The following is a 23,170-nucleotide window of genomic DNA, read 5'->3' on the forward strand; positions in this document are numbered from 1 at the left end:
GCTTTTGTCGGAGACCTTTCTTTATTTATGAATAGATAGCTTATAATTAAAATAAATGTTCCAATTTATTTGCTAAATAAATTCACAATATTATTATTTTCCTTCAAAAATCATGCCATCGACGACGATATCGCAATGTTTTATAAAAATAGTATTGTATCGATTGATCGATTATGCCACCGATGTTTCTCCACCTCTAGTTTGAGCACAACACACTGAAGAAGAGGGCCCCAATTAATTAAAATATGTGGTGATAACGAAACTTGGTGATTTATACGTGTTAAAGTCGAAGGGCATAAGGTGCAAAATTAAGCAGGACGCGCAATTCGGAAAATGTTGGAGGATCACGAGAAGCAACAACCATAAGTGCAACCATCAAGGAACCAGGAAACACAACAACAACAAATATTTTCGCGGCCAGTCCACAACAAAGCAAGGGGCAGAGCAATTAAAAAAATCAATCACAATTCTAATTGAAAGCTGTGGAGATAGACGACGCAGCGGCACGCAGAGGCAGAAGCAGCGACAGCGAAAGCGAGCTAGGCAATAATAATAATAGTATGTCACCCCCCAAGAATTGTGCTGTGTGCGGCGACAAGGCCTTGGGATATAATTTCAACGCAGTCACTTGCGAAAGCTGCAAAGCCTTCTTTCGACGCAATGCTCTGGCCAAAAAGCAGTTCACCTGCCCCTTTAATCAGAACTGTGAGATCACTGTGGTCACCCGTCGTTTTTGCCAGAAATGCCGCCTGAAAAAATGCCTCGACATTGGCATGAAGAGCGAGAACATTATGTCCGAGGAGGACAAACTGATCAAACGTCGCAAAATCGAGAATAATCGCGCCAAACGCCGTATGATGGAGCACGGTGGCTCCGATGGGGATGCCGATCCGGATGATAATAAAGTCGCTGGTGCTGTAGCCGATAGTAGCTGCAATTTGGATACATACGCGGGCTCACAGGATTCCCAGAGCTGTGGCTCTCCTGACAGCGGAAGCGGCGCCCATGCCAATGGAGGCGGAACAACGGGACCAACAAGTTCAACGACCACAACAACAAAACCACCGTCAGATCGCTTGGCGTTAATTAATCCGTTATTGATGACCGCCGACAAAATCGTGGACGAGATTGTCGCTGATCCGGATCGCGCATCGCAGGCGATCAATAGAGTGATGAGAACACAGAAGGAAGCCATCTCAGCAATGGAGAAAATAATTGGTTCACAAAAAGATGCCTTAAAGCTTGTCTCGCATTTGATAGATTACCCAGGTAAATAAAATAACTAAATTAAAATGTGCATTTATTAACTATGTTTACTTTGCAACAGGTGACGCTCTCAAAATCATAAGTAAAATTATGAATTCGCCCTTCAACGCTTTAACAGTATTCACAAAGTTCATGAGTTCGCCCACCGATGGCCTTGAGATTATCTCCAAGATTGTCGATTCTCCCAAAGATGTGGTCGAGTTCATGCAGAACCTAATGCGATCCCCCGAGAATGCCATTGACATCATGAACAAATTTATGAACACACCTGCTGAGGCTCTCAAAATGCTAAATCGCATCTTCAACGGCAACGACGGCCGCAAAGCCGAAGATGATCCAGAGACGCTGCAACAACAGACTCAAGCACAGAATGCGCGGGTCGACACTGTCATACATACAATGCTGCATGGCAGCCCATCCTCAGGAAGCAGTGTCAGCAGTCTCAACACATTGGACACCGCTGTTACCTCACCACTAAGCAGCATAGCAAGTCCACCAATGTCGAACAGCAACAGTGGCCCGATTGATTTACATTATCAGTCACCGAAAATGAATCACAAATCAGAAGAGCTGCCCAGCACATCCGGCAACTATCCACATCATCATCACTACATGGCCAATTCACCCGAGATGGGTGGCAAGTCATTTCTGCAAGGCTACGGAGATGAATACAGTCTTGATAGCGGTCTCAGCATCAATTCAATAGAGTCTGTGCTCTCTGAAGTCATACGCTTGGAGTATCAGGCATTCAACAGCTTGCAGACACCCGGCTCACACATAAAAGATGAAATCTATCATGCTGCTGGCGGCATGTCATCATCGACAACCTACGACCAAGGGTACGGCGGCTGCAAGACAACAACATCGAGCCAGCAGCAGCAACAACATCTGCAGCACCAACAGCCCATTTGTGCGCCCTCAAGCATTTTTATGGAACGCGACCTGAACGAGGCGGAGCAGATGAAATTGCGCGAGTTGCGCATGGCCAGTGAGGCTCTCTATGACCCAGTTGATGAAGATCTCAGTGCCTTGATAATGAATGATGAGCGCATTAAGGTAACCAAACCTACAAAAATATTCCTTTCCTTTCCAAAAATCCAAAATAACACACACTCACGCACGCACACTTGTTGACTGCACGCTTATCTAATCGAGCGAGCGAGCGAGCTGTTAAGTTCGATAGACAGTTAGCACCTGGTGTATGAGTCAGTGCATCGCACAAGTTTTCTGTGTGCCCAGCACACGTTCCCTGCCCAATGTAAACAAAAAACATAGAATGGTGAATGTCGCAATGAATTGAAATGCACACACCTGTTGCTGAGCCGTATCAAAGCACCTATTTGGATAACCAACTACTATGCTCCTGTATAACAAATGGATGATGGCTTTATCAGTCGCCGCAGATACTATCAACAACCACAAGCGACGCTATCAACAACAATATCAGGCGCGCATAAGTTCCGTTCGCTATATTATTTGTGCTGGCAGTGAATTTTGTTTGGGTTTCGAGTCTTTATGGCCAATGAATTGACTGTTTACCGCTGGTGTTCCGACTCAATTAGCACATTTTGTATTGTTAATTAGGAAAACTGATACAGTTTCGAAAAAATATAAATGTGAAGCTCGCAGGTGTGCAATGTTATGATAAGCACACTTACCTCTTCTCTTCCCCTCCACTATTGTTATTAAAACATACCCCACACACAGTCTAGTCATATATTTGATACGATAATTAATGTTATCTCACTTCCCAACAGCCGGACGATGCGAGACAGAGTCCCAAGCTGTTGCAGCTCATCAATCTGACTGCGGTGGCAATCAAGCGGCTCATTAAAATGGCCAAGAAGATCAGTGCATTCCGTGACATGTGCCAGGAGGATCAGGTGGCATTGCTCAAAGGCGGCTGCACCGAAATGATGATAATGCGCTCAGTGATTATTTATGACAACGATCGTGCCGCTTGGAAGGTACGCTACAATTATTATTTATACAAACTGTGACTATATTTCGGTTTCCGTTTAGGTGCCATTTACCAAAGAGAATACAGCAAATATTCGCACCGATCTACTGAAGTTTGCCAAAGGGAACGTGTACGAAGAGCATCAGAAATTTATAACCACCTTTGATGAGAAATGGCGAATGGATGATAACATTATTCTAATCATGTGTGCCATTGTCTTATTCACACCGGCGCGATCACGTGTCATTCACAAGGATGCTATCAGGTTGGACCAGGTAAATCTCTTTATAAGTCTATTATGCTACAGTCATTAACTTAATTTACTTTATTGCAGAATTCCTATTATTATCTTCTGCGAAGATATCTAGAAAGCGTTTATCCCGGCTGTGAGGCCAAGAACGCGTTTATTCGTTTGATTCAAAAGATTTCGGATGTGGAGCGTCTGAACAAATTCATGATCAATGTATATCTAAATGTGAATCCTTCCCAGGTGGAACCGTTGCTACGGGAAATATTTGATTTGAAAAATCACTGAAACGATGATGATTTTGGAATTGTGCATAAAATGCTAGAAGCATGTAATCATCGCTGTGCTGCTATTGTTGTTGTTGTTTCTATAGTCTATATATTATTAATATTATATCAGCTGCAATTTGTTTTGTTTGTTCGCTTATAAAGTTAGATTTAAATCGAATGTGATTGTTAGATTTGCCTATAACACATAGTTTTTATATTTCTACATCAAAGAGAGTATATTTTAGGTACAAAATGCAAAGCAAAACATAACTAAATGTACACATTTTAATTAGTTTTCAATAAACTAAATATGAAATCAAATATATTATCATATGTATATTTAATTTACATTGACAAAAGGGTTAAATTAGAAAATCACCGGCTTCGAGGGTTAATTACATTTTGCTAAGAAATTGCTAGAATGACTGAAAATACCAGGCGAACAGAAATCATAACTGAAGGATCCATTTTAAATTTCTGAGCGAACCAAGTGACCGTTTGCAAATATATTTTAAAATGAGCTCCTAAAAGATAGGCAATACTTTTTTTCGTTGGCAGTTGAATGAAAGTTGCCCTTGAAAAAATCGTTGCCTATCACCAAGGCGCAGAATTTTTAAGTGACTTTCTGTACTTCTGCTTGCTGCTGATTTATGTTCGCCTGGTACTTCAGCTGCTGATTTGATACTTTTCAGTCGTCCGCGACGGTTTAGAGTGGCCAACAACAACATCATCAAATGACTACAACAACAACATCAATGTCTACAACAACAACTACAACAATTACAACAACATCAATGATTTACAATAACAACATATTGAGCAAGATCGCTTTGGAACCGCCACGTGGAGCAGCTGAAGTACCAGGCGAACATAATAGATTAGCAAGTTGATTCCCCCCGCACACAAGAGAAGAGCAGCTGAGTGTACGCTGTAATCCACTCAGAGCGTGTGAGCTCATTCATGAGCTATTCTAAGAGTGAGAGCCTATACTCTCTGCTTCTTCAAGCACGTGGCGTAAATGTGTTTTGATATCAAATTAAATACTTACCGTTTTGTTACATGGCCAAATAAAAACAACGATTTTTATTATATTTTTATAAATTATAATAGATTTGATAGCTATAATTTACAATATTCATTCATTTATTGAATGAGATAGCAAAGCTCTTCTTTCAAAATTCGTAGAAGGCTTTGGTGTTCTAATCGCTGCCCATAAAAACATTATTGAATCACTTCCGGTTCACTGTTTTTGTGTTGATTACTTAAATCGTCTCGTCAAATTGATAAGAAACCCACCTAGAAACCACCCTTTAAAAAGCGACAAATTTGAATACGCAACCATTTTATTTTTTTAACATAAGTCACAAAATGCACATAAGAAGAAACTAGGAAGCAAATGTTGATATGTATGTCTGTTTGGCCAAAATTGTGCCTGGGGATGACCAATTCACTCGATTAGGCTATAGCCGCTTCAAGTCGCGAACCTAACACACTGGTCCGACTTCAAAGACAGACAGACCGACGTCTGCTTTATATGTATGTTTTATGTGCTGGGGCTGATGGCCACAACATACATAGTCCAAATACGTCTAATGATGTTAATATTGAAAGCACAATGCCCGCTCTTCACAGCCGGCTTGCGCAGTTGAATAAACCTGGTACAATTGTCCGCATCGCAATTACCCGTCCCTGTTTAAGGCTCAAGTTGATGATTCGCGACAATCCTTGGCCCACTGCAGAAACTCGTCCAGGGAGCTGACGGCCAGGTTACGCGCCAGTGCCTTAACCCGCAAGTTTCTATCTGTCGTTATTAGCACAAGTTCAGTTTGAATGAAACATTTTCCATCTGCAAAAACGTGCAAAGTTTAGCAATGTTTACACCTTATTACAATAGTGGACTTTACCTCTACACTGCTCAGAGCTAACATTCTTGGAGACAGCAACAGCAGTGGCCAATATTTTGTCATCATTGGAAGCATATGACTCCTCAACAAGTGCAAACAAATTGGCATTGATTGTGGAGCCCTTCGTGGTTGCAAATCTGCAATAAAGCACAAGAAACAATTAGTCACACTTTCTATTGTGATCTCCTTTCAAATTGTAGCTTACTTCACACTATTTTTGGTAGATCGCATAAATTCAAGCGATTTCTTGGCACGCGATGAAACTTCGTCAAAATGATGAATGCGCTGATTTTGCTTCGAACTGCGATACGATTCTAGCTTACATCCTTTCGATAGCCCATCTAGTTCCTTTACCACCGTCAGTGGTATAATGACTGTATAGCGTTGGGATAACTTTTCTATATCCTCCAGGCAATCGATGAAGCAGTTGGTGTCTGGCAATAGGTAGCGTGGTCGCACCTCAATGTACAGCTTGGAATCAACCAGCTTTAGAATTTCCTCCAGCTTGCTGTTGCAAATCTGCTTAACTTTTGCCCTTGCCTCCAGTTGTTTCTTCAATCTACACAGCTGTGTAACATCTGCATCAGCAATATTCGATGAAAGCGAATCGTCTGCTACTTCAGGCAGTATTGTGCAAGTTTCTTTCTGTCTACAACGTTCAGCACCAAAATCCTCAAGTGCCACCTGCATGGCTGCATTCAAATCCTCAATGGTGAAGCTCTCATCCAACGGCAATTGCAACGCATCCTGATGTTGATTATAGATATCTTGAAATTGCATAATTCTGCGTATGCGTTCAATAAATTGTTCACGCTCTGAACCACGTTGATAGCACTCCTTTTAGTAAACTTCACGACCCAATGGCTCAAAGCCATTCAGCACATAGTCCTCATCCAAAAGGATATTCGACGGATTACTATCCATTTCGCCTTCGAGTCTGTTGTACACGCCTTCAACATGCTCAAATAGAATCTGCAGCTCTGCCCAGCAGTCAATGGTTGAGTGACTATAAATAACAGATTATTAATAAGATCTTATAATAGGCAATTAAGATGGAAGACTTACTCTTCCGAGCGCACTGGCTCCCAAAGGTCAACATTGATTGTCAGCCATTGTATATAGATCTTGACAAACTGCAAATAAGTATTGAGCCGTGTGCAGCTGTGGGAAATAAACAATGTTGCATAGTTTAATTAAAAGTATTTCACAACAAAAGCAATTTTACGACATACTCATCATCGGTCAAGCGCTGCGAATCGGTTGAGTCATCCAATAGACTAGAAAATACTTGGTTTGCCTTACTCAGCATGAGACCAAACAATGAATTGGCAAAATTGAAGCTATGATAACGCATCTCACGCCTTTCAACTATTATAAAATGGAAATGAAAACAACGTAATATAATAAAAAAAAAACGCAATGTCATTTGATTAGCCACTTATCGTGACTTTCGCTCACCTCTTCGCTTGTTATGCTCCAACACAAACACATTAAGCGCTACCATTTTCAAGAGTTTTGTACGCGACATGAAGCAGGTGAACTTTAGAGCGGCGCCCAGTTGAATCTGCAGCTTGGCAAGTAGCTGATACATGCATTCCATGCTGTAAAAGATAAGGAAATCAGTCAATTGAATAAAGCAGCAGTTTTTTGCTTAGCACTTACTCTGTTGCCGTAAATAGTTTGCCAACCAAATACATGTACAAAGAGACAACACGCGGCAACAGTTCCTCTGGTGACATTTCATCGTAGCGATTGCATTCGGCTATCTTGTTCTTGGTCTTGCCTTTGACATCGGTTCGATGTAAACGACGCACGCCATCGGGATAAATCCAGACTTCGCGCCGCATCTGCTTTGATTTCTTGGGCTTACCCAAAATGCAATGCATTGGCGATTGCTTCATCTCGGTCTCCTCGTACTTGCGACGTATCTCATCGAATAAATCCAACAGACTTTCCTTGGCCGATTGTATGGCATTGGAAGTCAGCAGGCTGCGCATATAATAATAAACAGCATCGAAGCGTTTGTGCTGCAGACGAGAACAAAGGAGTTAAAACAAAGCTTTAGCTACACAAGTGTATGCTTACATTATAAATGGAAATGATAGCCAGCTGATTATAAGGTGCTCCGTTGCCCGGCACCAGTTCCTGGGCGCGTTGATAGTATTTGCAGGCTTCGGCAAAGTCGGTGAGCTGCAAGTGATTGGCACGATAGCGCGACAAGTCGCCCAGACAGATGAGCAATCGTTGGGCTACCACTCTAACGGCGCTCTCGCAACGCGATGAAATGTATTTGGCCATGAGTTTCTCATAGAGACCGCGATAAAACTTCACCGATAGTTCGATGAGCAGCAGCGTGTGTTGCTGCGCCACATCCGTATGCTGTCGCTTGAGATAGTCGCGTACATTGTAGAAAAGTAGTTTCCAAAAAAAGGCATCCACCTTGTGTTCGCAAACGAACTTTAACTGCTCCAGGAGCAGCCAACAAAATGCTTCATGCAACTGCGCTTGCAGACTGCAAAAAGTCTTCCAATTCTAGAAGGACAGATTATGCGGATAGTTAGCTTAATGATGAATCAAACCAAATAACATATACTTACGATAAGAATGAGATTACGTTGTTGCAGCACCATCAGTTGATCATACAGCTGAATGATGATCTTGGCATTGGGCATGTTCAACAATTGCTCAAACCACACCGGATGCTCGGTAGTCAAACGCACTCGGGAGAGTGGCGAAAGCGGCATCTGCTCCTCTTGCTTCTGCTGGAGTCGCACAGGATGCGAGCGTCCGCGTCTTCGTGTTGCGCCATTCATAAACTTGGCTTTATCTCCGTCCTCAGCTGAACTGGCATTCACACGCAGTATGCCTGGAATGCCCACGTCCTTACTGCACCCGCTGGTATCCAAAACGGGCGCATTTCCTTTTGGCTTGCTTAAAATTTTCACTGCAATGCAAGATCATTAGAAACTCATGAAAACGCACAGATCTGTTTTTTTTGTTTATTCGTTAAGCGCGCAATTGTGACTCATATGTGCGTGAGTCTGTTTATGTGTTTGTATTAATTACCTGGCCTTGATGTGGCTGTTGTTGCTGCGGTGGCTGCTGCCGTCGCTGCTGTTGCTGCTAGCGTCGCTGCTGGTTCCGCATTTTCAACATCCTCTGCTGCGTCGTGGCTGTGTTGTAGGCTACAGCTGGCAGCGATTCTTTTCTGTAGCCGTTTCGGTAGAGTTCCAATGATTAGCGATGTATCATTTTGATCTATTGTTCCCTTTCGACTCATATTTTGAACGTTGCTTTTCTAGCTGCATTTATTCCGTTTTCGTTGCTCGCTGCTTTGTTTTCCACTAATCAAAATATATCACTATCACAAAAATTACGCAGAAAAATCTATACAGTGTGGCCAAACGCCAGTTGGGGTAGGAATGCGCACAAAAAACTGGGTGCGCGCCCAATAGTTATCGATAATTCTCAGCCGCAGACTGAATTGAATTCAAAAGTTCAATACTCGGCACAGACAACTTGCTTCATGCATATTTCAACTTTGATTGATAATTCCAAATATATCACAAAATAGCGAAAAGTACAAAAAAACTATAGAAAATTTGTATCAAATGGCTAGTGTGACCAGTGAGGCAGTGCAAAATGCGGCGAATTCATTAATCACTCCACACCCTGTACGTTGTGTTGTTCGCCGCAAACATCAAATTTGTCGATAGGCTTGTATGCAAAGAAAAAAAAACGTACAAGAAGTGCTATTGAAAATACACAAAAATTACTACTAAGAGTTACTGTGAGACTGGAAAGTGTGTGCTGTCTTTGTGCATAAAATGGCACAGGTTGCTTTTGTTGATAGCATGCTGCGGGAGTATTTGGTGTTTCGAGGCTATTCAAACACACTCAAAGCACTCGATGTGGAGCAACGGAATGAGAAGGATCAACATTTTCGTGCCGAGCGTTTAATTGAACATTTCAACGCTGCCATTCAGGGATCTGATTTGACAGCTGTTCGCAGTCTGTGGCTGCATCTGGACAACAATCTGTTCAGCAAGCTGGATCACACTTATGCTGTGGGTAAGTCCAAAATGATTTAAAGCTTTCGCCTAAAACTGAAGTCCCTAGCTGCATTTGTTCTGCGGACAATGAAGCTGACTCTTGTTGTACTTTGTTGGTGTCGGTAGTCAACACTCTTGTCCTGTTTCAATTTCTCGGTTACCTCCAATTCGGTATTCATGATTCTTCTTTCCTTTTGCAGCTGTCAAAAAGCTGGAGAACAGTCTACTCAAATACTATTTGGTAACTGCATATAGCAATAACAGGACTGACAAGATATCCGAGTTCTTCAATAAATTAGCCGCCGAGCTGCAGCAGCAAAGCGAGTGGAAAGATTGGTTCTGTAAGCTAAACTCTATTCATCTTGAATCACAAATAACGAATCTATCTAATTGCAGTTTTCCCCTTCTGCCGCAACGCGGAAGAATCGCCCACATTTACGCTCTTCTTTACCAAGCCGTGGCAGGATACGCTGCTGCTTTCCTTTGCGCAATTTCCTGACCACAGTCTATCAATGCCTGCCACAGCCCAGTTTTGTGCGCGCCGAGCAAGAGGCGGCGCACATGCAACGGCTGCAGGATGATAACACAAGGCTGCGTGCGCGACTGTTGCAACTGCAGCAGGAACAACAACAACAGCAGGCGGCCAGCTCATCACAGAATCTCAGCGGCGAGACAAGCAGCGCTCGACGTCGCAGCTCGTATCATCGACAACTGCAGAGTCTGAGCGACATTCTGCCCTTTGACATCAGTCCACCAGGTCACATTGTGGATGACTTTTGTATTATTGCCTCCGAGGCGAATAGCGTGGCTCAAGCGAGCGATGCCCAGGCACGTGGCCTAAAATTACTCATACGCAACATTGGCTCCGGCAGCTCTCCTGTGCTGGCCCGCAAGGATAACAATGGCGTCGGCGACAAATCGTCGAGCAAACGTCGCTCTGGCAGCGTGGGACGCAGTTGGATATAAATAGAAAACCAAGTCTGTTTTGGGAAATAGTTCTTTTAGTTTTTATTTATTTGCGCTTCCTCTTAAAAGCAAAAAGACGTACAAAATAAAATAAAAGAGCAAAATGCGTGTAAGGTATTATTTAATTGCAATAAATAACGTAAAATTACAAAATAAATATGTTGTTGTATGTTGACGATTCGTGTATAAAATAGTACCTCTAGAGCTCTCTCCACTTTTCGGTCTATACAAAATACAAGCGGCACACAATTTAAAAAAAATACACAATTTATTGTATATTTCATTAGGTATATAATTGTAATTGTATAATTGCATTCCATATGTACTATATATAGTATATAGCATGTGTATAATTACGATTTTTGCATAAAGTAGCTTCGATTTTGACTTGGCATTTAATTCATTTATATTCATATCTATAAGTAAATGCGTTTTTTCAGCGTCGATTTTTTTTTGTTTTTTGTGTGGGTTTTGAAGTCTCGAATTCGGATACGAATTTGTTGGGGGGATTGCTTAACTCGTTATCGTTACTTTTGCTTATGGAATAGATCTATAGTTATAGTAAGTGGTATCATTATGTATGTATGCATATGTATTTTTTTTGTTTAATGTATATTGATGACCATCTCCACTCATCTCTCTCGACGGGTTTGACCCGCACGATTCTCTTACAGCGCCGTCTCGAAGGCCGGCAACGATGCACTCGCTGCGTTCACAAACTTGTTGTTGCTCTCCACGTTGCCAGCTGCTCCATTAGTCCTGCCAAAGCTCGGCTTCAGCTCGCCGCGCATGAAATTGTTCTCCTCCGTTTGCAGAAAGAAATTGCGCTTCAAATCGAAACTGGAAACAGCCACCGAACTGGGACTTGTTGTGCTGGCCACAGTGCGAGCAGCAGTTTCATTCGCTGCCTCGAGGCTGGCACGTGATCCTCCGCTGTTGTTGGAGTGATCCTCCTCGCTGTTGGCCTCCAGTATAGTGCTGGACATGATGTCCGTGCGTGGCACAACGGAGGCAACGGCTGCGGCGCTGTTGCTTCGAATCTTGGGGGCAAAAGTCTTCGAGGGTGAGCCGAATTGTCCCTGGCGAAGCATTCGGCGATTGGCAAACGTCTTTGGCGAACCGCTCAAGTCGAGCAGCTTCAAGCTGGAGTTCAACGCTGTTGGCTTCGACGCACCAGGCGTCGATGTTTGGCTTGGCTTTTGGCTCAACGCCGCCGGCGCATTGTTGCTGCCAGCTGGCGCCTTCTTCAGCAGCTCCACGGCTGAGACTTTCCGCTGCACGGGACTCGTCTTGGCCGATTTGGCCAGCAGCAACTTCTTAAAGTCCATCAGCGTTGTCTTGCTCTGACCAATGCGATCGGCACAGGTGCCCAAACGCTCTGGAGCATCATCCTGGCTCCAGTTGCGTGCCGGCTGCTTCATCGGAGGCACATTCTCCGAGGCATTGGAGTCGCGTGTGGGCGTTGAGGTGAGGAAGCTGCCGTTGCCATTCCTTGGCACAATGGGCGATATGTTGCTGCGACCGCCTGCATCGCCATTGGAGGCGGCTGCACGGGCCAAGCGATCCGCTCGTCGTATGGGCGTGGCATAGAGATCATCACGGCACGTGGTCACATTGCCGCCGGGCAATGCTCCTGCGGCTGCTGCCTTCGCTTGGTTGCTGCGACGATTCTGCAGTGTCCAGTAGACGGGGGCGTTGCGCGAGAAGGGCGTGGCATCTGCTGTGGGGAGCGGTGCGTTCTTCAACGTTGCACTTGGCAGCACTTGCTCATAGATATTAGAGAAACGTTGATACCCTGCAAAAAGAAATGTGATTGACAATGTTTAGATTCAATTTATTTATATTTAAGGGAAATAAGCAAGTGATTTATTAATTTATTTTTGTTTAGTAAGGAAGTCAACTCAAGGAGGTTTCAAAAGCATGCCAGCTAGCAGCTAATAATGTTGGCTTTACATACCTGAGAAGTCTGTTCAGTCTTTTACCTTTGGGTGCATTTATGATGAGTGGGGAGTTATGTGGCTATAATACAAATGGTGCTGGGTGCTGAATGGATGGAGGAGGTGCTCTTGTTGTTGTTGTTCTTGTTGCCCCTTAGCCCAACAATGGTTATGCGATGGGTGGTTTTTATGATACAATGACTTTTGGATGCGTTTTTCATAGGATTTTTTTTATTTCTTTTTTTGCTTTACTCAATTTGTGCTTACTTACGATCGGTGGTATGGAATGTGCTTTTGAACTTAAGTACTTTTCTTCTTCTTTCTACATTAGGCATAGGAACTTACTTAAATTGTTACTGCATTTGCGCTAACTTTTCAAAATTACTTTTTTGTTAGTTTGGGGGAATTTTGGGGTGCAAAAAACTACCACTACACATGCATACATAACAGACACACACATACATATACATATAACATAAATTATGCAATCGAAGTTTTTTGCACTCCCTTTTTTGTTTACTTTTTGAAAAATTAGCGTCAAATACTGCAAAAAACTTAAAACATAAAACATGGAAACGGTGCAAAAAACTTTACAGAATTTACAATACACATATATGTTTGTTGTTGTTGTTGTTAAATAAAACTTAGTTGTACAAATTAGTTACAGTTAAGAATATCAAGTTGACAAAACACAATTAATTACACATAACACTTAACTAATTATTAGTGCATTTTGTTAAGAACAAAGGGCATTAAAACAAGAATTATTTGCACTTAAAACAAAAGTTGATTAAAAACTGTTAAATTGGCACAACGAGCGAACAAACGTTAGTAACAGAGTTGGTGCAAATTAATTAAATTATTTATTTAAAGGGCCGCATTTCAAGTGTACAAGGGAACTGGGAATAAAGGCAGCTCAATTGGCAGCACTGTTTGCCTTGTTAAGTTGGCTGCGCTATGAATAGCTAGAGGGAAATAGCTTGTAATTTGGCAGCATTGTGAGCATTGTTAACTTGGCTGCGCTATGAATATTTATGCAGCTTTGCACTATTCATATGTGCAGTAAAGGAAAGCTAGGAAGTGGTTGCTTTTGATTTGCCATGTTAAGTTGGCTGCGGCATATGCCTGGCTGCTGTTAGTTAAGGTAGTTGAACCTGAGCTGGTAGAAGAAGGGGAGCTGCACTTCCTTGGGGCAACCACTAGCCCATTGAACACGTTCTAAGGTAAGGAGCGCTCCTTAACACAAACTGAGGGATGCACAAAGACAATGCACTCGCTCGAGATGCACACTTGCAGCAACGTGTGGGTTTTTATTTTTAGTAAAAGGTCAAGTTAAAGACAAGTTAATGAGTCTAGAGAGACTCGAGACATTTACCAGATCTCAGTTACCTCAAACTTTTGCAAAATGCGCTGGCGACGCGCCCCGTTATCCTCATTGGGCAGAATGATTTTAAAGGGACGCAGCAAGACGCTTTCAACAAAGGACTTGTGGTAACGTTGATGAGGTGTGGTCGTCGTCGAAAGCATTTCCTCATCGTCTTCCTCCTCCTCCTCCGCCTCATCCTCTTCGGAGTTGTTGACTGGCGCAGACTGCACGTCATTGTCTGGGGCAATAACGTTGTCTGGCTGCAACTTCAGCTCCGGCTCCATTAGAGCGGCTGAGTCATCGAAATTCTCGAGCGATTTGTTGCGCAAATAGGAGGAATCAATGCATGTGGTCGATAGGGAGAATTCATCGACTAGCCGCTCAAAGGATTTGGCTATTTTGGCCGAAGAGTTGTTGCTCGAATTGGGAGAGTGCAGCAACTGCAGCTTGTTGTGGTTGCGCAATTTGAGCGAACTTGTTGCATGTTGCAGTGGCAGAGCTGAGGGCAATGCACTGCCCCCGAAATTCTCCTTATTCATGTCCAGCTTCAGCTCATCGTTGGCCAGCCTATAGCTGTTGTTGCGCTTCAGCGCGCCAGCGCGAGTTTTGCCAGGTACAAGAGAGGAGGGAGAGGGACAGGCGGAGGGAGAGGGAGAGGAGGTGACAGTTGCATTTGAAATGGAAAACTGCGTTGCAGCAATTGGGTCAATCGATAAAGCAACGACTGCTGCTGCCTGCTGCTCCCCCAAAGTTGGCTGTGCTTTAATGCCATTTACTTTCGTTCGAGGCGGCAACGGTGGTGGCAGCAACTGTGGGGGATGCCTGTTTGTGGCAGCAGCAGAATCTGCCACCCTCGATTCAGCTACGTTGGGGGGATGCGGAGACTGTACACTTGAAATGCTGCCCATTGATGCGAATTTTGACTTGCTCAGCAGCAAATTGGAGCGCTCTTTGCTGTCGTTGTTAATGTTCCTTGTTGTTGTTGCAACTTGTGTTGTTGCTGTTGCTGTGGTAGTAGTAGTGTTGTGTAGTAGCGTATTATTTACAATAGCAGTAGAGCAGGAATTGGGGTTGCTTGGGTGCGTTAAAGCAGTATCATTATTATTAATATTAAAATGGTTTTGCTGTTGTCGCTGTTGCTGCTGTTGTTGTTCTAGTTCTAGTTGTTGTTGTTCTGGCTGTAGTTGTTGTTGCTGCTCTTGTGGCAAACAATTCTTACCTTCTTCCGCTGAATTCGCCGACGCTGTGGTCGCTGTCGAGGATGAGCTGTTGGTTGCCGTGCTGCCCGTGGATGAATTCGATTTGCTTGAAGGCGATGCCATCATCATGTTGTTGCTGCTTCCTCCCGAAATTGTCTCGTAGAAAGGATTCGTGTTGTTGGCCAGCAACTGCTTTTGTTCCTGATAATTGTTCACGGACTGTGGTTGTTGTTGCTGTTGATACGTTGCCATTGTCGGGGGCGTTTTGCTAAGCGGCGATTTGGAAACTATGGGACGCACATTGGCCACTTTACGATTGGCTGATTGCCCGCTGTTTAACAATAATAATTTGGCGCTTTTTGTGGCGTTGCTGGTTGCACTTTCGCCCGTGGCAAGCTCTCGTGTTGCACTGCCGCTGCCGCTGCCGTTGCTGCTGTGTTGTAGGGCACTTTCGGTTTCCTTCACATACGGCCCAGGTGCAAAGGTGGTGTGTGCTCCCTTGCGTCGCTTCAAACTGTCCGAATCGTAGATGATGCGTCCCCTCGGCATTCGTGCGCACCCGACGCTGCCCGAGCAGTGATTTCTCCTCTCGCAACTCGCTGATCTCTGCGTACATGGGCACACTGTTGCAACTCTCTGTCGGCTGCTGCTGCTGTTGTTGTTGTGTGGCAGACAGCAGCTGCTCTTGTTCTGCGCATGCCTCGGCTTGTGGCTGCTGCTTCGGCTGTGGACGTTGCAAATGCTGTGGCAGCTCGTTGAGCGACACATACTCGGAGCACAAGGGTTGCTTTAACCCCCGTCGAACTATGTCATTGGAATAGTAAATGGCCATGTTGCCGCTACTAGCCGCTGCTTGCCCTTTGGCGCCACCTCGCTTATTGTACCGCAAATGCTTACTGTTGTTATTATTATTATTGTTGTTGTTGCTAATGTCTGCTATGGTCACGTATTCGCCAGCCAAGTCGTAGAGCTTATCATCGTCCACAGCACTCGCTGCAGCGGGTTTAACAGGCGATGAGCTTTTGCCCAGCGGCAGCACAACGCGCAGCTTTTCAAACATGCTGCCCAAAGCTTTTGTCGGCGTCTGCTTAAGTTCGTTGAGGTTGTGATCTTTGCTACTGCTGCTGTTTGTGGGCGTTAACTCGGCTGCACTTAGCGGGGTTTCACACTCTGAATCCACATCCACTTGTAGGTTGGTTAACGTGCGTTCCGCTTCCGTTTCCGATGTCTGCGATTGATGCTCATCATCGTCGCTGGTGGTTGGTGTAATGATGCACATCGAAGGAATGCGCTTGGCATTGATTGTGGTCTTTTGCTTGATGCGTTCAATGCGTTCCACACCCTCAAGATCCGAGCACTCCGAGTACTCCAAGTCTTGGGGCAAAGGCAAGGCTGAACGTTGTTCATCCTGCTGCTGTTGCTGCTGCAACGATTCCTCGCCGCCGTTGGACATCTTCAAGTTCCTCTTAATCGTGCCCGTGCGCTCCAAGGTGCTGCCAATTGTGCTGCTGCTGTAGCTGCGCTCCAGCGTGCTGCTGCTCGCACTATTGCTCTGACTTTGGCTGTGCTTGCCCAGCGAACTGCTTCGCTCCGGCACATCCGGTCCTGTGACGCAGTTCACCGCATTCAGCATCAGCGTGGTGCAAACTGTGCCCGCCGAGCTCGTTGTGGTCGAGGTGGAACCACGTCCATAGAGTTCGTATTCGTTCTCTGCATTCAACACCGTCTGATTCGATTGACTGCCAAAGGAATAGCTGCTGGTGTGCAGACTCTGCTGCAGGGGCGTCATCGGTGGCTCCTCCTCTTTGAGGGTGCGCAGTCCGCTGTCCATGTGGAACGAGGTGTAGTAACCTTCGGTGTCGCAGCTATACGCTGAGCTCGTCTCATCATCCAGATGATTGGGATAAGCGCCGGCATCCGCTTGCAACTCGGGTGTGGCGGTTCCCTCGCTTGTCACGCTGCTAGAGGCGGAGGTGTTGAGGAAGCGTCTCCTGCTCAACATGGAGGAAGGTGGTCCGCTGCTGCTGCACGGCTGGAAGCTGGACACATTCAACGAGGTGTTCGATGCACTCGACTTGGGTTGCATGGTGATCTCGCTGCCAATCGAGGCACGTCCCGATTCCGAGCTGGCACTCCAGTTGCCGCTGGAGGAATGCGGTTGCTCCTCCTTGCCTGCGGCATCCAAGCGATGCAAATTGCGTCGCTGGCGATTCAAAGTTGCCGTCTCACGCATCTTCACCTGCGCGGCCGCTGTGAGCGAGGAGAGTTGCAGCTTGCCACGCAGCTGGCCGCTGCTGGAGACGCTCATGCTCTTCTCGGATGAGGAATACGAGGGTTTTCGTTCGTGCGAAAACCGTGATTCACTCTTCTGGGCAATCAGATCGTGCACCACGCACTCATCATCAATGTCGCGCGTTTTCGATTTGCCTTGAGTTCCGCTGACGCCGCTGCCAGGCGCTGGCAAGGAGCAATGGTTGCTCTTGTGGCTGCTGTGGCTGCTCTGCAAATCGGACTTCTCTATGCTGCTGCTGTGCTGCGAACTGCATCCGCTGGTGTCCAACTGACTCGACTCGGCGTCGTTGCCATTGCGTTGCATAAACTTGAAACGATTCCTGCCCCATTGTTTCAGCGAATTGAGGCGTGTCAGCGTGTTCTTGCCTTTGTCGTAGGGCAAGGCAACAGATTCCTTTTTTAAGAGATCGCTCGACTTGCTGCGTCCGAATTTCTTCGATTTCCGTGTGGCATCCACAGCGCTGCTTGTTGTTGCAACAGGCGCTGGCGATGTGGCAGCCGAAGGCGTCTGCTTTGTTGCATTGCTTTTGGGGGGAAGGAAAATTATATAATTTGTTGTTGTTGTTGATGTGTTTGTTGTTGGAGTTGTTGTTGTTGTTGTGATGAATGTTGTTGTTGTTGGAAAACATAAAAAAGAAAATATACATGTTTGGCAATTGGTTAGCAAAATTGTAAGGTTTGTACTTGATGAAGATGAGAGTGCGAGATTGGTTAGCAGAGAAAGAGAGAGAGACAGATAGAAATAGAGTGAAAGAGAGAGAACTATAGAGTGTGTGATTTGCCAATCTATAAAAACTATTGTGCGTGATTTTTGGACGATTTTATATTTTCGAATATTTCTCTATTGCTGTGTTTCTGCTCAATTTCAGTCGAGGGGCGAAAATGTAGTTTAATTAATGGCGCAGTTCAAAGTTTAATTCGCTGCGTTGCCTTTTTTTCAAAAAGCCGATTACAACATCTACATTTGAGTGCTCCCACTCCACAACAGATGGCGCCTGTAGTTGGGGGGAGAGCGACTGCATGCATAACAAATAAGTTAGAGTGAGACAGAGAGCGAGACATAGATGCAGCCATGTGCTTTAGCTCTCTTTCTGTCTGTCTGTCTGGTTGATAAGCAACGCTTTTCATTCATTTCTTGGGCATTCTGGGGTCAACAATATTCAATAATGAATGACACACAAACACATTGCTCGCATGCAAATGCATAACATTGCAGGGCAGCTAGAAAAGTCAAGCAAAACTCAACCAGACGTTAAATTTTGTAAATGGAAAATTGTGCTTTCACATCAGGAAATCTGAGAATGGGGCAACTCCTAAAGCAGCCCTCGTATTACACAAAAATGGCAAATTGGGTTCAGTTCGAGTAGAATTTGGCCTGCTTTGCATTAAACGACTCGGTTTCAGAGTATAGTGCTGATCGCACAGATATCGAACAGCATTGGCACATATACACACATACATTCATACATTGCCTGTGTGTGTGTGCGTGTGCAGTCTCATGTTGCACATAAAACGCAGTGAAATGGAATGACGACGACGTCGCATTCGCATCGGATTTGTGGGCAGACGACGCCAAAAAAAAAGAAAAAAACGAAAAGGAAAACCAACAAATAAGATTTATGCAACTTTTAAGCAAAAGGCGTCAGCCAAATGCACAAAAGAAGCACGAAATGGCAAATTCTTTTTGTTGTTGTTGTTATTGTTCTAGTTGGCAAAAATCCTACGTTGCCTGCACACGCCTGATTTATGCTGATGATGAAGCGCAGGAGAGCAGAGTGGGCGATATGAGCAATATGTTGCTCAGCAACATGACAGCTAGCAACAAATGTTGCCAACGTCGGTACGTGTAGGTGGTTCGTAACTTGGCTGAGAGTGCATGAGGTGAATGTCTCGAATATGAATGAATTGCTTATGGATGATAAATTGTAGATGGCGAAGCAATGTATCGAGATGCACATGCGTATGTGTTGAGTGTATGTTCAGTGTGTGTGTGTGTGAGGTATGTTGTCTGTATGAGTGTGTGTGTGTGTGTAGTTTGAGTAATTTGTTAGGCTGTTCTTTGTTTTGGTTTTTAGGCGTTTCGCAATTGTTTTCGCTGCCAAAATTTCAATTTGCTTTAGCTGGAAAAGAAATCAACGTTGCTTGCTTGCGTTTTGTTTAAACAAAGCTAAGTATAATTATCAATTTGCCAGACACAAACAACAATTAATTAGATTATTTACACAGATTATATGGCGCTTTTTTTTCTCATCTATTACAATTTTTATACAACATTCAGTTTTAAATTTTGGAATTTATTTATATTTTTGAGTCATGCGTTGTGCTGCAGCTAAACTTGGCAAACAATACGAGTTAATTACATAATCAATCAATCAGTAAAAAAAAAAAACAAAAAACAAATAAAATTGTAATTTACAACAAGACACGAATTTATACAGTTTGCGCTAAAAAAGACTAAAAAAATCGATTTTCAAATACTAAACAGCATAACAAATTTAGGCAGCTAATAAATTTTGTTCGAGTTTCACATAGTTTAAATGCAATTTGATACATGATCATGTATTTGTGGTTCTATGTAGAGAGGGAGAGATAGATAGATAGAGAGTGACAGAGACAGCGAGACTGCTAGAGAGGTCTCAGTATGCTTTATGTACAGTTTGAGAGCCACTGCAAACGAGCTTTGCATTTGCAAATTGGCAACGAAATAAAAGTGTTAAAAAATAAATACAGTTTTGGAAAAATAAACATAGACAAATCGACAAAAACTGTGTACATACCCATTAGCAGCGTCTTGTATCTCCTTCTGATCAATGCCCGCTATCGTATTCCGACGCTTGCCCCGCACCTTTCTCGACCTCGATCGCCTGCTGACTGTCTGAACGTTGTCATCGAGATTGTTGGCCTCGCTTTGATTATCCTCCGGGCTGCCGCCGCTGGTGCTGGGAGTGGAGACAGCTCCATTGGCAGTGGAGCCAGCTCCGCCCGCATAGCAGCCAGTGGTGGATTTGCGAGCTGCGCACATGCGTTGGAAATGCTTGCCGGATGTGTTGACCGAGATCACTTCGGCGGGGTATCTGCAAAGGCAAAGTCATAATTTTTTATTAGTTATTGGCCACAATATTTTCGTGCTTTTTAAAGTGCATTTTGTGGTTTTTCCCCCCTCCCTGCGACAGCTTTTCGTTCACGCTTTAATGCAAACCAAACATTTGCGCTTCAAATTCAATGGAGCGTTAACAATGGCTGTCAAACTGTCCCTCTGTCTGTCCGCATGTTTATCTCTTTGCCCGTTTGCTGTTCCATTTTGGGAAACATTAAACAAATGAGCCATGGCCATCATGGGGTCGCCATGGGGCGCAAAAGTGGGCGTGGCGCGGTCTTCAACGACACTTGCATAATTGTGCGCGGTCGCAATGTAAATTTATGTAATACGCAATTGAATTAAAGTTTTTTTCTTCTTTTTTTCCAGTTGTTACGCTGTGGTTACTGATTGCGTCGCATTGCGCGCCACATTACAAACAAAAGGCCAAAACATTGAATCAAATTAAAACAAGCAACGGGTCACTGCAGATACCGAACACGAATTTGTAATGCTCTTTAATAAATAAACTTACTGAAATTGTGGGTTGTATTGAAAACTGTAGTGGAGCCAGTTACAATTACAGTTTGTGAACTAAAAGAACAATTGCATGAATCACTTGGCGTTCACTTGAACCAGTGCAGTGAATAACAGTGAACTAGTAGAACAACTGAACGAACCACTTGCTGTTCATTTCAACTAGTGCTAGAAATTATCGATAATTATCGCTATCTTGTATCGAGCATAATAAGCGGAGCATTTGTAACTGTTGTTCATCGTGCTCTAAAGTGGCTTACAAACTGCGTGTCAAAGTCCAGTTACCCGTTTCAAGTACGTCGCACTTTAGTGTAAATAATAATAATATTACTGACTTGTTTTTTGTGTGCGCCGCCCGGCAAACAAAAACAAACAAAAGAGCGCAGAAAAAAAAACTGAACGTAGTGTGGCAATTTACATGAAACGCCAATAAAAATGAAGTTTTAAATAAAATTAGCATACGAAAATGTGTGGGTGGCGTTGACACTGCAGCTAATGGGCGGCGACAGTGCATGCCAAACTGTCAAACAGTCCAGCTAATGAAAGTTGACAATGCTTGTTAAACGGTGACAGTGACTGTCGAACTTACTTTAAGGCAATTATTTTGGTTTGTTCCTCGGGTGAAGGCAGTCGATGATTCAAAGGCACATCTTTATTGATATCGTTCGGCAACAGCAACTGCTGCTGATGATGATTATGATGATGGTGATGATGATGATGCGAACTGCTGTCCGCCGCTTGGCTAATGTTAATCGCATATTGGGCGTCGAGGGCGTCGGCAGAGAGGACGGACGGAGAAAGAGCGGGCGTCAGGATGCCATTGTCGCCAATGACCAGCGATGTGCAGATCGATGTGTCCACATGGTGCATGCAATCGGGCGTAACCGTGACATCACCCAGAGCCTCGCTGGATGTCCATTTCCGCAAATCCTCGATGGCAGCGGGCTGCAAAAAAGGGTAAAACAAAATAAAACGAAAACAAGAAAAATTTTTAGCGTCAAGTCATTTATTTAATTAGCAGTTTGCCCAAAAGTGGACATGCAAAAACATGTTGTGCCTCCTCTCACACACACACACGCAAACACATCCTTAATTGGCCTCAAGGCAATCCTGTCACGCATCCCATTTATTTTTTTTATGCCACATGCTGAAAAAATATGAATTGGACTTTGGGTATTTGTGTTTTCTGTCTTTTTTTTTTTTGTTTTTTTTTTTTTTTTGTGTTTGCGCAAACATTTGTCAGACAGCCACGTTGACTCGCTGGTTTTAGCCTGGTCAGCAAAAATGTGAACAACTCACGCGATTTTCTTTTAGATAGACAACATCGAAAACACGCGTTTCCTTCACTTCGAATCACGCTCAATTCGCCTTCGAAATTCAATCAGTCTAATTAAAAGCAATCAAATACAGCAAATTCAATTCTATAAATTTTCCCAAATTTTCAGTTCTCTATTTAGGCTGAATCAATGAACGCTAAGCAAAGAGCGCAATCGTTTTCATTGATTTTTTCTTTCGTATTTTTTTTTTGGGTTTGACCATTAAAATTTGTAGCAATTGAAAGTTATGTTTTGCTGGGGATTGGCAGAGGGAGAGTCGACTTGGAGTAACCCCAAACACACACACTCACACATACATACGAAAGTCTGAAAAATTACATAAAAATCACTTGAGCTTCATTTTCACTGGCTAAACATTGGCCTTTGGACCACAGCCACAGTGGGGCCAAAGTGACCTCTTCTATTTATTTATTTATGCTTTCTTTTGTAATTATGGAAAAGCTTAAGCAATTTGTTGCTTTAAAATGTTTACTTTCAATTGAATCTATGACTTTATTTGCTTTGCAGTAATTTTGTTTGATTGCACTTAATTTGCTTTTACGACCACACTCTATTTTTTTCTCTATTACTTAGAGCACTGAAATGTTCATCTGTTGATCACCATTTAGTATTCCGTTTTCTATATTGTTGATGGAAAATAATTCTTGGTAAAATGTTCTCTTCTTTATCACTGTTTAATATTGATTATTAAAAGTTGGAATACTATTTGATTTCTTTATCAAATTTGCTTATTTGAGACCGATTGAAAATTAAAAAAATCTG

General features: G+C 43.7%; 4 protein-coding genes across 4 annotated transcripts in view; 2 read left to right on the forward strand and 2 right to left on the reverse strand.

The window, feature by feature from the left end:
• Positions 1-177: 177 nt before the first annotated feature.
• On the forward strand, positions 178-4,036 carry LOC133839461 (nuclear hormone receptor HR96). The gene is made up of 5 exons (XM_062271045.1): positions 178-1,269; positions 1,328-2,322; positions 3,024-3,233; positions 3,289-3,501; positions 3,561-4,036. The coding sequence occupies exons 1-5, from the start codon at positions 561-563 to the stop codon at positions 3,759-3,761; spliced, it is 2,328 nt and encodes a 775-aa protein (XP_062127029.1). The 5' UTR covers positions 178-560; the 3' UTR covers positions 3,762-4,036.
• A 1,031-nt stretch (positions 4,037-5,067) lies between these two features.
• On the reverse strand, positions 5,068-9,075 carry LOC133839157 (telomerase-binding protein EST1A). Its single transcript, XM_062270512.1, is given in 10 exon segments — positions 5,068-5,588; positions 5,647-5,783; positions 5,852-6,652; positions 6,712-6,807; positions 6,879-7,014; positions 7,105-7,247; positions 7,309-7,673; positions 7,732-8,178; positions 8,244-8,590; positions 8,713-9,075. Coding segments are annotated over 10 exon segments (2,832 nt in total). The 5' UTR covers positions 8,927-9,075; the 3' UTR covers positions 5,068-5,442.
• A 247-nt stretch (positions 9,076-9,322) lies between these two features.
• Positions 9,323-10,868, forward strand: LOC133839158 (WD repeat-containing protein 91). The gene is given in 4 exon segments (XM_062270514.1): positions 9,323-9,717; positions 9,899-10,039; positions 10,095-10,180; positions 10,182-10,868. Coding segments are annotated over 4 exon segments (954 nt in total). The 5' UTR covers positions 9,323-9,473; the 3' UTR covers positions 10,665-10,868.
• A 190-nt stretch (positions 10,869-11,058) lies between these two features.
• Positions 11,059-23,170, reverse strand: part of LOC133839156 (uncharacterized) — a 46,787-nt gene continuing 34,675 nt past the window's right edge. Inside the window, 5 exon segments of the mRNA XM_062270511.1 lie at positions 11,059-12,459; positions 15,187-15,706; positions 15,708-17,982; positions 20,236-20,532; positions 21,661-22,016. Coding sequence (XP_062126495.1) covers positions 11,333-12,459; positions 15,187-15,706; positions 15,708-17,982; positions 20,236-20,532; positions 21,661-22,016 — 4,575 coding nt within the window. The 3' untranslated portion in view covers positions 11,059-11,332.

The sequence above is a fragment of the Drosophila sulfurigaster genome, chromosome 2R, assembly GCF_023558435.1.
Source record: "Drosophila sulfurigaster albostrigata strain 15112-1811.04 chromosome 2R, ASM2355843v2, whole genome shotgun sequence".
Taxonomy (NCBI): domain Eukaryota; kingdom Metazoa; phylum Arthropoda; class Insecta; order Diptera; family Drosophilidae; genus Drosophila; species Drosophila sulfurigaster.